Here is a 13,999-nt window from a genome sequence, read left to right as displayed (position 1 = left end):
TAAATAAAATGTACACGCTCTATGTAATCCATTATTGCAACTACGTACTTCAACCTTCTTTCAGTTGTGTATGTTAACAGAAGTATACATAGGATAAATGTATGGAACCTACAAGAGATTTCATTCTTTTAAATTCAGCAACATTGATTTTTTAAAAAGGTGGAGCAGAATAAGCTACTCAACTACAAAAAGGAAAGTAATTTAGAGTCTCCTACCTATTGGAGGTGCTTGGTATCGATCCACTGTTTTTCTTTGTCTCAAATTATATGGTCTATCATTTTCTTCTCCTTCTGCCTCTTCAACTTCTATATCTCCATCTTCCTCTTGAGATTCTAGTTTGCCCCAAACAAAAGAAAAGAAAAGAAGTATTGTTTTAATCCACAAGAGTTGGTCCACTCTGGATAAATATTTACATTTTATCTTTCACTCTTTCTGCACAGGTGACATTTAAAAGTTTCAACATTTTATGATACAGCATAAATCAATATAATTAAAAATCAACCTAGGTAGATGTAAAAGAAAATCCCTTTCCTACAAATAACCAATACAGTTCTCTGCTAAATAAATCAATATGACCATATTTCATCTCTTGATTTACTTATGACCCTTTCAATCTCTCTGGTCATACAAAGCATTAATGGAAGGTGATTCAAAACTTTACCACAGCAAACTTCATTCAATGCCCAATTAACCACTGAATAAAGTTAGTTATTTAAATACCACTTGGTAGTTCAAAAAATATGCTTACAAGATAATTACTAATGTTACAGTAAGAGCAATTTTTGTTAGCAGTATAATGGTTTGTTAGGCCTCTTGACAACAGGTAAGCATGAATTAGTCACATTTTGGTAGGAAAATGCAAGCAGGAATTGGGAGGGAGTATAAAGCAGATTTCTGGAGTGTTGACAATAGTCTACTTCGTAACATGAGTGATCACTTTATGATAATTCACCTAGCTATAGACTTAAAAAATAAATTATAGGGCCGGCCCCGTGGCTTAGCGGTTGAGTGTGCGCGCGCTCCACTGCTGTCGGCCCGGGTTTGGATCCCGGGCGCGCACCGACACACCGCTTCTCTGGCCATGCTGAGGCCCTGTCCCACATACAGCAACTAGAAGGAGGTGCAGCTATGACATACAACTATCTACTGGGGCTTTGGGGGGAAATAAATAAATAAATAAAATTTAAAAATAAATAAATAAATTATAATGTACATAAATCCTAAAACTTTATTTTTAAAAAGTGGTTTGGCTATAGCTATGATGTGACATCTATTTACAGTTTAAAACAAAAGTCTGATGAAAATTTATAGGTTTATGGTCCCCAAATGCAATATACTTTATGATTAACTTTTTAACCAAAAGAATTGTCAATATAACACAATCATATTAAGACACAGAAAAAATTTTAAAACTGCCAGTAACACTAAGTGAAATAGGAGACTAAAAATGCAAAAGACTTTACGTTTTACTAGTGACATCTGAAAGCTTACGCTAAGGTTTTAAAAATTTTTATTATTAGGTTATAGAGAAAATCAACGAATACAATATTACCTATCTAAATAATACTATAAATTACTTGCACCCATATAAGCTGCCTTAAACCTTCAAAAAAATTACTTTTTGAAAAACGTCTGCATAATAACACACTATTATGGAAAGAAATTTTATACATGGCAAATCTACTTTGGGAACTCTAAAAAGGTGTTCAGTTAATGAAAAAGCAAAACTCACATCATAAATCTGTCTCACCTATACTGATTTTCTCCAAAGGAAGCAATATAGAGGTTCTAGCTATAACAACAATAATATTTGCTCAATAAAGTACCTTCATTAGAAATATCAGTTCTTCAAAACTTGCTAACAATGTATTAATTACAGAATTTGAGAAATAAACCCATTCTTCTCCATCTAAGCTACATAAATAGTGGAAACTAGTAAGATTTCCTGGGAAAATACAACTACGCTGTATTTACAATACACCAAATCTCCCGAAAATCCATTTCAATAAAGAAGATTAACACCCACAGAATTAAATCCTCTAGACGTACTGGTCAACATTTTATAATCCTTGGGGCGAATGTGCTTTCATCGGCTCCAGCCCTACAAATTCACTGGGGGTTCTTCAGTTCAGTTCTTCAGTTCTTCAGTTCAGAACCCAGAGAAATCTCAACTACACCCCTCTCCACTAGCATTGGCAGTCCCTCTTTCTCTAAACTTCCCTATTTACTCCTCAGTCCATAACCAAATTTGGGACCCAAATAATCAGAGATTTAGAGGCTATGGATAGAAGGTGACTACGAATAGAAGATTTTGGTTAGAAGGTACCTAAACACAAAAGAGGCCTCACCTAACAAGCAAGTCAGCCCACGGTAAAATGCCACACCAGATTAGGCCACCTAAGGACTAACAATAGCTACTAATAAGATACATTACATAACAATGTATAGTGTACAATAAAAGCATTTTTCCAAATGAAGGAAATGAAAACTCAGAAAACTCAGAAAGCCAATCAAATAAAAATTATTCCAAATTATACAATATAGACCTCTAAAGCCAAAAATGACCCATTCAGCAATATTACACATACATTATTTGTATATATTTTTCTTCCCTCCCACCTGAACTTTCTACTATTTATTTCATAAGATGCTTTACAAACCTTCTTCTTCACCCTCAGTAGAGACTTCGTGATGATTTTGTATCCCATAACTATTTCTTCTCAATGACTTTCTTCGCCTTTTCACTCTTGAATACATATCCATGTTTTCCTTTTAAAGAGAAAAATCTGTCAAATATTAACATGTAATTTATTTCCAGCTTTAAATACTGTTAACCCGGGGTGGGCCTGGTGGTACAAAGGTTAAGATCGCGAGCTCCGCTTAGGGGGCCTGGGGTTCACCAGTCCGGATCCTGGGCACAGACCTACTCACCGATTATCAAGCCACGCTGGGTGGCGTCCCACGTAGAACAACTAGAAGGATGTACAACTAGCACATACAACTATCTACTGGGGCTTTGGAGAGAAAAAAGGAAAAAAGGAGGAATACTGGCAACAGACGTTAGCTCAGGGCCAATCTTCCTCAAAAAAAAAATGTGTAAAAAAAGAAAAAATACTGTTAACCCAATGGGACACGCCCACTCAATAAAATTTACTGAGCACCTATTTGCAAGGCATGGATTTGTGAAAGTTTCCTGCATTCAATAAATATCATGGAGAAGGGGAAAAATAAAATTTATAAAATATTTGAAAATTTAAAACTATAATGCCATAGACATACTTTTTCCTTCCAGCAAATCACAGCCTAGTAAGATGGAATAAGATAAGGCATAGGTGACTATAAAAGAAAGTGAAACAAATGCCATAAAGAAAGGTACACAGCACTCTAGAATTCAAAGAGATGACTCTCCTCTTGCTAAGGGAGGGAAAGGGAGGCAGCATTTGAAATGAACCTTGAAACAAAGGTAGCATTGCATCAGCCCCTAACTGGAAGTCTTAACAGGCGTAAAAGCTACGGGAACAAGAATGATTTGTTTATATTTGGGTAATGGTGTGTTAGAAGATAAAGTTGAAACCAGATTATGAAGGTCAAAGTGTTTTTAATTAATTCAGTACACAATAAATAACCATTAAAGGTTCAGATCAGAAAAGTGACAGAATCCGAGCTGTACTTTCAGAAGACTCTTTTGTCAAATCCCAGCAGAGTCACCCCCCAAAAATAAATAAAATAAAGTAAGAAGACTCTTCTGGCAAAAGCATACAGGGTCTTTTGGGGAAGGTTATGGCAAGTAGGGTATGGATAAAAGAAGAAAGAAAGCAATAAAATCCCAAACTAAATTGGAAACGAAGAAGAAGGAACAATTCTGTTAATTTAAGAAAATCCAAATGCTGTTCACTCTCCCTTTGAATTCCTCGATCAAAATAAAAAATACTTGCAAAGGTTGTTAAAGTTAATACACTCACAAATTCTGTATCTGTCCACATTCGAAGTCGTTCTACTTCTCCTGATCGACGATTCCGTCTGATGTTAATGTTGTCCATTTCCTGTAGTACAGCTTCAGCAGTACTACAATCAAATAATAAAACTAGGGTTTAGACAATTGTGGGACCATACACTGTGACATACATGTAAAAGAGCTCTTCATCAATGCATAATTAAATCATCTCTGATATGTAACTATACATAACATCCCAATTAAATATCTCTTTCTGAACTAGCATCCATCAGAAGATAATGCCTCCAAAAAAGATCAAACCAGAACATCTTCTACCTTAATATATTCATTAGAATAAAACTGATAAAATAGAAGACTTTTGTTTATAAGGCTCCAAATATTTAAATCCATAATGCCATTACAAATAACTGACTACCAGATCCAAGGCACTGAAAAAAAAAAACTAACTTTTTTTTGAAGATGGTGCTAAGAACTGTATAGAATAAAACATGTATAAAAAGTTTAAAACCAATATAAGGTTAACAGATATTTTTAGAAATTAGAGAACACTAACATCGACAAAATACATGCTGACATTACCACATTTTATCTTTTAAAAACACTTCTATAACACTTACTATGTGTCCTGATACTGATCTAAGTACTTAACAAATAACTAATACTCAAATTTGACATGACCACTATAGAACATAATTTCCCCTCCTGTCAAATAGGGATTATACTGACCTTCGTTCTCTAGGCTGTTGCAAGGATTAAGTAAGATGATTTATTACCTGAGAAGAATAATGTTTCATTGCATGTAGATGTTGAGCAGTCAGCTAGTCTCATTCACTAGCTACATCCCACATACCCAGTCTCAAAAGAGCTTCAATTCATAATCTTGACTAAGCAAAACTATACTTACTATATATATCAATCATGGAAATTAATGTTGTTTAAAAATTGTCAAAAACGCAAATGTTAAATGAGCAAATATATTAAAAGACTATAGTAGTGAAGACAGAATAAAATTACTTTTTATATTATCTAACTATGCACAAGAGTTTTAAAAAGATGAGAAAAATTTAGCTATTACATAAACTGTATTAAATCTAGTAAACTGACTAGAAACACAATCATCCCTAAGCACTGTTAATTCAAATTAAGTTTTAAAATAAAAGTATTTATTGCTAAGTCAGTGCTTAAGTTATTTTAAAACATAGCTGGCTTAAAAATAAAATAATTAAATGAAACTGCTTATTGCATAAACATTCATACCTATTTACTAGTTGATCAAATAACAAACTCTGGTTCACGCTTTCAAATCTGTTTTTCCTGGAACGACAACTTTTTCTGACTTCCATGTCACCATTTATACAAGAAAGGTCCCCATCTCCCTTCTTTTCCCCTCGAAGGGGATGGCTTCGAAGGGCTACAACAAGAAAGATATTTCCATTTCAAAGTACAGAGCATAAAAAGGAAAAAAAATTAAAAAGTTACTTTTAAAAGACTACAAAAAGTTTAATATAACCTCCTAAATGGCATTAATGTCCAACAATCTAAAATTTCTATAACTGTTTACAATCTGTCATAATAATTTAAATTATTCCAATTATACTGATTTCTCAACATTTAACATTTACATATAGTATTTACTATGACTGAAATCCAGTCATTTACAATTGTATGCTGAGCATACTCGTAATTCACTCTATTTTACCCCACTTTAACACTTACTCTAACAATACTGTAAGAATTTCAATACTAACCAGTTTCAAACAGAATACTCACATAAGCTACTATGTCCGTTTGGTAATGTAGCACCAGGCTGAGAAGTTAACCTAGAACACAATTATATTTAATATGCAAACACATCAACATTCATTTAGAGAAGCAAGAAATGCAATACTAGTGGAATCATTTTAAACTTTAAATCGTCAATATTTTTAAGAGTAAAAACAACATGTTTTTTACTCTAAGACTGGTAATATACCAATTAATAAAATATACTAGCTAAGAGTCACTTCATTACTTCAAGAAAAGCTTTAATAGCAGATTATAAACTGAATTTACTCTGTCTTCAACTCTATAAATTAAAATTCAATGAAAAGGCTTAAGCTTAACATGTACCATAAAGTTAACAGATGTCATAAGTAGCAATGGTCACAGACATTTACTACTGGTTTTGGTTGACAAAACTCAACAACAAATTTATTCAAACAATAAATTTAAGAATTTTAAGAAATTTAAGACAAAAAAGGTACTTCAATGCCAATACCATTTAATAATTTTTTCAAAACATTTTATTACACATTCTAAACTGACAAATGAAAACTTAGCTAACTTCTCAAAACAGTCTTTGTACAATTCCTCCACCTTTTGGGTGGAGGAAGAGAACTGTTAAGTCACTAGGAAGATACTTAAGTAGTTATCAAAATGTGAAGACTCAAGAAAAAAGTCAGTGTGCCTTAGTAAAATTAGAAAGTTCAAAAACAAAAACTAAATTGTTACGCAATGAAAGAGCTGTCAACATATATTTACTAAGGTATTTTTGAAATACCCAACAATTATTATTTTCAAAGACAAAAAAATCAGGAAGGACATTCAAAAAATAGTAAATATATACTATTGCCTTCTCTTCTACTATCTATGTGGTTTGAACAAATTTTTTTGTGTGTGTGAGGAAGATTAGCCCTGAGCTAACATTTGATGCCAATCCTCCTCTTTTTGCTGAGGAAGCGTGGCCCTGGGCTAACATCTGTGCCCATCCTCCTCTACTTTATGTGGGACACCGCCACAGCATGGCTTGACAAGCGGTGCGTTGGTGTGCGCCCGGGATTCAAACTTGCGAACCCTCAGGCCGCCGCAGCGGAGCACACACTTAACCGCTACGCCACCAGGCCAGCCCCTGCCCAAGTTTTTTAACTAAAATATTCTAACGTTTTTGGTTACTCCAGCACTCCTCATGTTAAATTATAAATGTTAAATGTTATAGATTTTAATTATAAATGCCTCTGCTTAATAAAGGTCAGAGCTAAGATGACTAAAGGATATAAACAAAAACTCAAACATTTGTGTCTTCAGACTGTCAAAAAAACAAAAACAAAAAACTTCAGCCCTCCTTTCCCCTAGAAAACAACTAGAAAACAACAAAACTATCCTGTGCTAATATACTACCTCTTGGAAAGTATTTCTTATTTAGCACCTTTGTATACAAAGTATACAATTCTCCTGGCATATGAATTTGACTATAAAGTAACAAAACTGATGTATTAACAGGTCATTACTTAAAAGATTATACATGTGAAATTCTCTAGAATCACTCTCAAAACCCACACAAAACCACAGAGAAAAATCAATTTTTTTACTTCACAGACATATTTTGGCTTTGGACCCAACATAACATAATCTGATCGGTTTATTCACAAGTCCTGGCTCCAAATGAATTTTAGCTGTATGCAAAACCAAATCCTTGAAATTTTACATACTTAAATTATTCAAAAGAATAAGATGCTAACCCTAAAATCATTCTACAAAAGAAATCTAAAACTTTTCCAAACAGCAGCAACATTTTTAGAAAAAAAGCACAATAAGCTTTTCCTCCCTCTAAAGAAGACAATGCTTACTTGGCTTTTACTTTGTTGCTAATGAAAGATCTGATTTAAAGCGGGGGTGGAGGGGAGCAGACTTGTTCTTCAATCAATCCAACTATCTTACAATCACAGATTACTGTTATCACTTTATCGTTATCATTTTTCTTTATAAACAGGAGAAAGATGGGCCGGCCCTGCAGCTTAGCGGTTAAGTACGCGCGCTCCGCTGCTGGCAGCCCGGGTTCAGATCTGGGCGCGCACCTACGCACCGCTTCTCTGGCCATGCTGAGGCCGCGTCCCACATACAGCAACTAGAAGGATGTGCGGCTATGACATACAGCTATCTGCTGGGGTTTTGGGGGGAAAATAAATAAATAAATAAAATCTTTAAAAAAAAAAGAAAAAAGAAAAAAAGGAGACAGAATATGAAATATTTGGGTGTATAAAGAGCATATTGGGATTTTAACGGTTGGCTTGCCTATACAATAATCCATGTGGCTTAAAACTTTCTTGAGGGGCCAGCCTGGTGGCACAGCAGTTAAGTTCACCCGTTCTGCTTTGGTGGCCTGGGGTTCGCCTGTTTGGATCCTAGGTGCAGACCTACTCACCGCTCGTCAAGCCATGCTGAGGTGGTGTCCCATATAAAAGAGCTACAACTCTACAACTATGATACACAACAATGTACTGGGGCTTTGGGGAGAAAAAAGAACAAGAGGAAGACTGGCAACAGATGGCAGCTCAGGGCCAACTTCCCTCAAAAAAAAAAAAAAAAAAAAATGCTCTTGAATCAATGTTCCCAAAACTTAATCACTCAAAATGAACCAAGTGGGTTCACTGCTTAAATGAATACTCCAATAAATCCTTTATGATTATGAAGTCTCCTTTGTTTATTTTTAAAAAGAGGAGTGGGTGGGGGATATTTCCCTGTATCTCTGTTGCCTAAATTTTTAAAATGGAAACAGTATCACTTTATATTAGATGATTATTACATTAGCATTTTCTACACCTTTAATTACCTGGAGTAAACTACCAGTGCAATACCAGACTTAAAAACCATTACTTATTCTCCCTTTCCCATATAAACCAAAGACATTTAATGATTTATGAGGGTTTTAAACCTCAATTCAGCAAAAGCCTCAGTTTGGAAAGCCCACAACCACTACAACCTTTGAATTCTCATGTGCCTCAGTAGTCTAACATAGGTAGTTACACTTCAGCCTAACCTCACTATTCCCTCATCATCTGACCACAAAACAAAATTGTCACGCATATTACATTTAAGTGTACAGTTAGTCTTATCAAAGATTTAATTCTGTCTGTATCTTAGAGTATGCTTTTCTATTATTCTACAGACATCAAATGCATGCCACATTCTCCAGGTTGCCTCCTCCGACACACACGCACGAGCTCGTGCACACGTTCACACAGAGCCTCCAAGTTAAATAAATGTCTAGTGGCTAAATAAAAGTCAAAACTGAAAAAAGTCAATAAAATGGGATTCTGTACTCAAAGTATTTATAAGCTACAACATCTATCTAGCTTAGCATATATACTTGTGAGTTTCTACATATTAAGAAGAAAATATAGTAAAGATTTTTGACCAAAAAAATTCCTCATTTTACAAAACATTATCATTATAATCATGTTGATAAACTTGGGCCTTCAAATATCTAAGTCCAGATTTCTCCCCAAAAGAAAACTCATAATCTATCTCAAATCATTTATGAAGACTTAGAAGTTCTAGTTCCACTTTTATCTCTGTCTTCATCCAATTACCCATCTCCAAAAAGAAAAGTTATTTCACCAATCAACAGTAATTTCTTTAAAGAACTTAGCAGTCTTTACAAAGTCCTTTAGGATTATTTTTCATAGCTAATAGTATTAGTAATTAATAAAGAATTAGTAATTATCTATAAATTCAATTTTCCTCCAAATGAATTATATGTGTAATTTGTAACAAATTATTTTTGTGAAAAAACTTCATAACTACCTTAGATTACCAAAATAAAGAAAAATAAATCAGGATTCTCAGGTTCACTACATAAAAACAAACATAAGCACTCAAATTCTGATTTTTGTATTTATACTACCTCAAAATCTAAAATATTTTTAAGTTTTCCTTAAAATTCAATTCTATTGAATCTAATAAGCCAAATAGCATTTTCTTTTCAGGTAATCTAAAATACTTAAGGATTCTAATTCTAACAGTGTATCACTTACATTCCTAGATGAAAGTTTAACTCAAAAAATTTTTTAAATTCTGTGAACTGCTAAACATTATTCTTCTGCCAAAAGAGAAACAGTAAATTTTGTTAGTGTTCATTATTTCTTAAGCTTTTAATTTAAAACGTACTTAGTATTTTTTTAAAAAGGAGTATCACGGGGCAGGCCCAGTGACGTAGTGGTTAAGCACGAGCGTTCTGCTTCAGCAGCCCAGGGTTCGCCAGTTCTGATCCTGGGCACAGACCTACACACTGCTTATCAAACCATGCTGTGGCAGGCATCCCACATATAAAGCAGAGGAAGATGGACATGGATGTTAGCCCAGGGCCAATCTTCCTCAGCCAAAAGAGGATTGGCAATGGATGTTATTAGCTCAGGGCTAATCTTCCTCACCAAAAAAAAAAAAAAAACAGTATCACACTCTAAGGTACCTAAATAGAAGCAAAACTCTCTCTCTCCTCCCAAAAATTTTTGAGGCCTTTTTATATGAAAGACATGATTAAGATCAATTTACATAAAGGCCTTCTGAGTGGATAAGATGTGAGAAATCTAATGTAGTATATACTTATACTTGAATTAAACTGTTAAAATTATCTTACAGTTAAAGGTCAAACTTTAACACTAAAAGAATATTTTTTAGAAATATTTATCTAGAAAAAGAAGAGTAACTCACTCATTTAATAAATACAGGATACAGATTACAACAGGTAGATCAAACCTAGAAGTGTAATTAAAGGGCTGTACTCATTTTAAGTAATGTCATTATAGTGATCTGGATCTGTTTCATCTCACAGATGAATGAGTACGGGAAAGGGGAAAAAAAATATCAGCAGACTATGATCCACGTATTTTTCTACTCAGTGCCCAGACAATGCAAAATAAAAACTTTAAAATAAAGGGGTACCCTTGGGGTTGGCCCCATGGCTTAGCGGTTAAGTGCGCGCACTCTGCTGCTGGCAGCCCGGGGTTCGGATCCCGGGCGTGCACCGACACACCGCTTCTCCGGCCATGCTGGGGCCGCATCCCACGTGCAGCAACTGGAAGGATGTGCAGCTATGACATACAACTATCTACTGGGGCTTTGGGGGGAAAAAAATAAAGAAATAAAATTATTTAAAAAATTAAAAAATAAAATAAAATAAAATAAAGGGGTACCCTTTCTGGAACATATTGAAATAGGTACAGACTCTTAAGGACTAGTAAATGTACACTGCCTGTCAAAGTCTATAACCCCCAAGATTTTTTTCATTAAAGAGTAACTATACGGGGTCGGCCCCGTGGCTTAGCAGTTAAGTGCGCGCGCTCCGCTACTGGTGGCCCGGTTCGGACCCCGGGCAGGCACTGACGCATCGCTTCTCCGGCCATGCTGAGGCCTCGTCCCACATACAGCAACTAGAAGGATGTGCAACTATGACATACAACTATCTACTGGGGCTTTGGGGAAAAAAGGGAGGATTGGCAATAGATGTTAGTTCAGAGCCAGTCTTCCTCAGCAAAAAGAGGAGGATTAGCATGGATGTTAGCTCAGGGCTGATCTTCCTCAAAAAAAAAAAAAAAAAGAGTAACTATCCATTTTGATATAAAATCAAAATATTTTTAAATATTTCAAGGAGGAAAGAAACCAATGGATTTCCCTTTTACTTTTGCTGCAGTTGGCACATCATCAGCGTTTCTACATCAAAGAATTTGGAGAAAAGAGAAGCTAAAGAGTCTGAGATCAAAGTTTAAATCTCTTCTCTGTGTGTGCCTATCCTATCTACATTAAATTATTACCATTTACTTTGGTAAGTGAGTAAAATTAAGTTTTCATGATCCATATTGAACTAGACACAAAGCAAATTTAAGCTGAAAACAAGCAGACAGTTGAAAAGATTTCTTTAAAAATTAATTTAGAATTTATTACATGTTAGTATATCAATTCAAGTAGAATATTTAATAATTTTAGAAAGGGGAGATTTTATCTTATTTTCAAATAAAAAATACAATTCTAACCATATGTTTTTACTTAAATTTTCAGGACTATAAACATGAATCCATATTCAAGACCTACCTATCAAAACCCTTATTGTTTTAGTAATAATAGTTTCTATTACATGGTACATATTTATATAAAACAAATACATTTTATGCCACATTTAGAGAAAATAAAATTACATACAAAAATTATAAAATAAGTTTAATACAATTTATTTATTTATTTATTTATTTTTTGCCCCCCGAAAGCCCCAGTAGATAGTTGTATGTCATAGTTGCACAGCCTTCTAGTTGCTGTATATGGGACCCGGCCTCAGCATGGCCGGAGAAGCGGTGCATCGGTGTGCACCCAGGATCCGAACCCGGGCCGCCAGCAGCCGAGCGCGTGCACGTAACCGCTAAGCCACGGGGCCGGCCCCAGTTTAATACAATTTATAAGTATTTCAAGAGACTAGTGGCTTTACAATTTAAGAAAATTAGCATTAACATCAGCCCTGAATCACATCAAATAATTCATGAAAAAACAATCAATGAGTTCCCACTTCTCACCTGGCCTGTCCAGTTGATATGTTCCATTCCTCTCGCTGACCAGTACTTCGTGATTTTGATTTGTCTTTGCAAACAGAATCAGGTTGTTTCAAAGTGCGTTTGGCTGGAGGAGACACGTGGCTATCACTTAAACTACCATCAACTTCAGCTTTCTGAAAGATAAAGTTCAAAATGTATTTATTATTCCTATTATAACACATGGAATTCTTCAATTCTTGGATAAAGTACAGTATTTATTCAACCAATAAATATTTACTGAATGAATCACTCTACAAGTGTAGCAAAATGCAATAATCTGACACAAACAAAAAAGAAAGATTAAATTATAATCAGAAAAGCATGTTTAGTTTCTTGTTTTTATTTTAAAATAGTTTCAAGCCTACAGAAAAGGTGCGTGTATATATATCCTTTGATGGCATGATTCTTCATTTCTCTCATAAATACTCCAGTGTGTACCTCCCAAAACAAGGGCACTTTGCTAACTGGCATGAATTAACTCTCCCAACAAGGAAATCAACATTGATATAACACAGAGCCAATGCAAAGACACAGTCAAATTTTATCAAATGTCCCAACAGTGTCTCTCTTTCCTTTCTGGTTCAGGATCCTGCCCAGGAACACATATTGTATTTAGTTATCAAATTGTCTCTGCCTGCTTCAAACTGAAACAGTTTTTTAGCCTTTCCCTATCTTTCACACCCTTGATTGTAAAGAGTGCAGGCCTTTCATTCTCTAGGATGACCCTCAATCTGGGTCTGTATGATGTTCCTCATAATCAGATTCAGGCCATACATTCTTGGAAAGAATATACAGAAATGATACTGTGCATACCATACCTACCCACTATTAAGTATAATACTGATCACCTGGTCAAACTGGTGTCTGCCAGGTTTCTTCACTGTAAAATCACTATTTTTCCCTTTGTATTTGATTAGATTTTATGTGAAACTATACAGATAATTCACCAGTATCCTGTTCCTCATCAAACCTCCACCCAGCAGCTGTAGCATTCATTGACTACTCTTGCCTTTCTCCAATACCACTATGATGGTGATTATCTAATCCCATCATTCATTCTACATTTTTCAGTGGGCATTCTACTTTCAAGAGCTTTCCCTCTCCCTCAACCCAATTCATCATTTACTCATTTATTTACGCCAATATGGGCTAGTGGATTCTTATTTTATTCTATGGGTTATAACCCATTACTCTATTTATTTTGTCACTCAAATTATACAAGATTTGGCCATCGGGAGCCCTTTCAAAGTGGTTCCTCTATTCTTTTGACATGTCCCCATCATTTTAAGTAGTTTCTTACTCTCTGGCATAAAAGAAATCTCTAGGGTCATCTTGTACTTTCCCTCCCTGACCCTAGACTTAAGCCATTTTTCCAAGGAGCCCTGGTTCCTTTTAGTCAAGGACAGTATTTAGAAACCAAGATCTGGACAGTAGGTGTGCTTATTGTTACTGAGATTTCACTGCTATTGAGTCCCCTCCACAGAGAGAGCTGGGAAATATATGAATATATAAACATACACATCTATACCTATTTATCCGTGGATAAATAATAAAATTCAAATGCATGTACACCAATGCTTCTACTTCTAATTCCACACCTTAAGTTTCTTTCTAGACTTTCCCCTTTTATGTTTGTAAGCCCTTCTCAGAGAGAAACCTGGCTTCCATTAGCTTCAATACATTTATTTACTTGCTCTTTCAATTAATT

The 13,999-nt window shown here is 34.9% G+C and overlaps 1 protein-coding gene across 3 annotated transcripts in view; it reads right to left on the bottom strand.

Annotated features, from left to right (window-relative positions):
* The window catches only part of ATAD2B (ATPase family AAA domain containing 2B), a 153,295-nt gene that overhangs the window by 122,038 nt on the left and 17,258 nt on the right, over positions 1-13,999 (bottom strand). For all 3 annotated transcript variants that reach the window (XM_058551717.1, XM_058551719.1, XM_058551718.1), the window contains exons 2-7: positions 12,274-12,425; positions 5,726-5,775; positions 5,213-5,366; positions 3,963-4,065; positions 2,661-2,769; positions 216-332 (exon numbers count right to left, since the gene is read on the bottom strand). In XM_058551717.1, coding sequence (XP_058407700.1) covers positions 216-332; positions 2,661-2,769; positions 3,963-4,065; positions 5,213-5,366; positions 5,726-5,775; positions 12,274-12,425 — 685 coding nt within the window. The remainder of the gene's footprint in view (positions 1-215; positions 333-2,660; positions 2,770-3,962; positions 4,066-5,212; positions 5,367-5,725; positions 5,776-12,273; positions 12,426-13,999) is intronic.

This window comes from Diceros bicornis, chromosome 12, assembly GCF_020826845.1.
Source record: "Diceros bicornis minor isolate mBicDic1 chromosome 12, mDicBic1.mat.cur, whole genome shotgun sequence".
Taxonomy (NCBI): domain Eukaryota; kingdom Metazoa; phylum Chordata; class Mammalia; order Perissodactyla; family Rhinocerotidae; genus Diceros; species Diceros bicornis.
The sequence above is the reverse complement of the archived record's forward strand: the minus strand, read 5'-3'. Positions and strand labels throughout refer to the sequence as shown.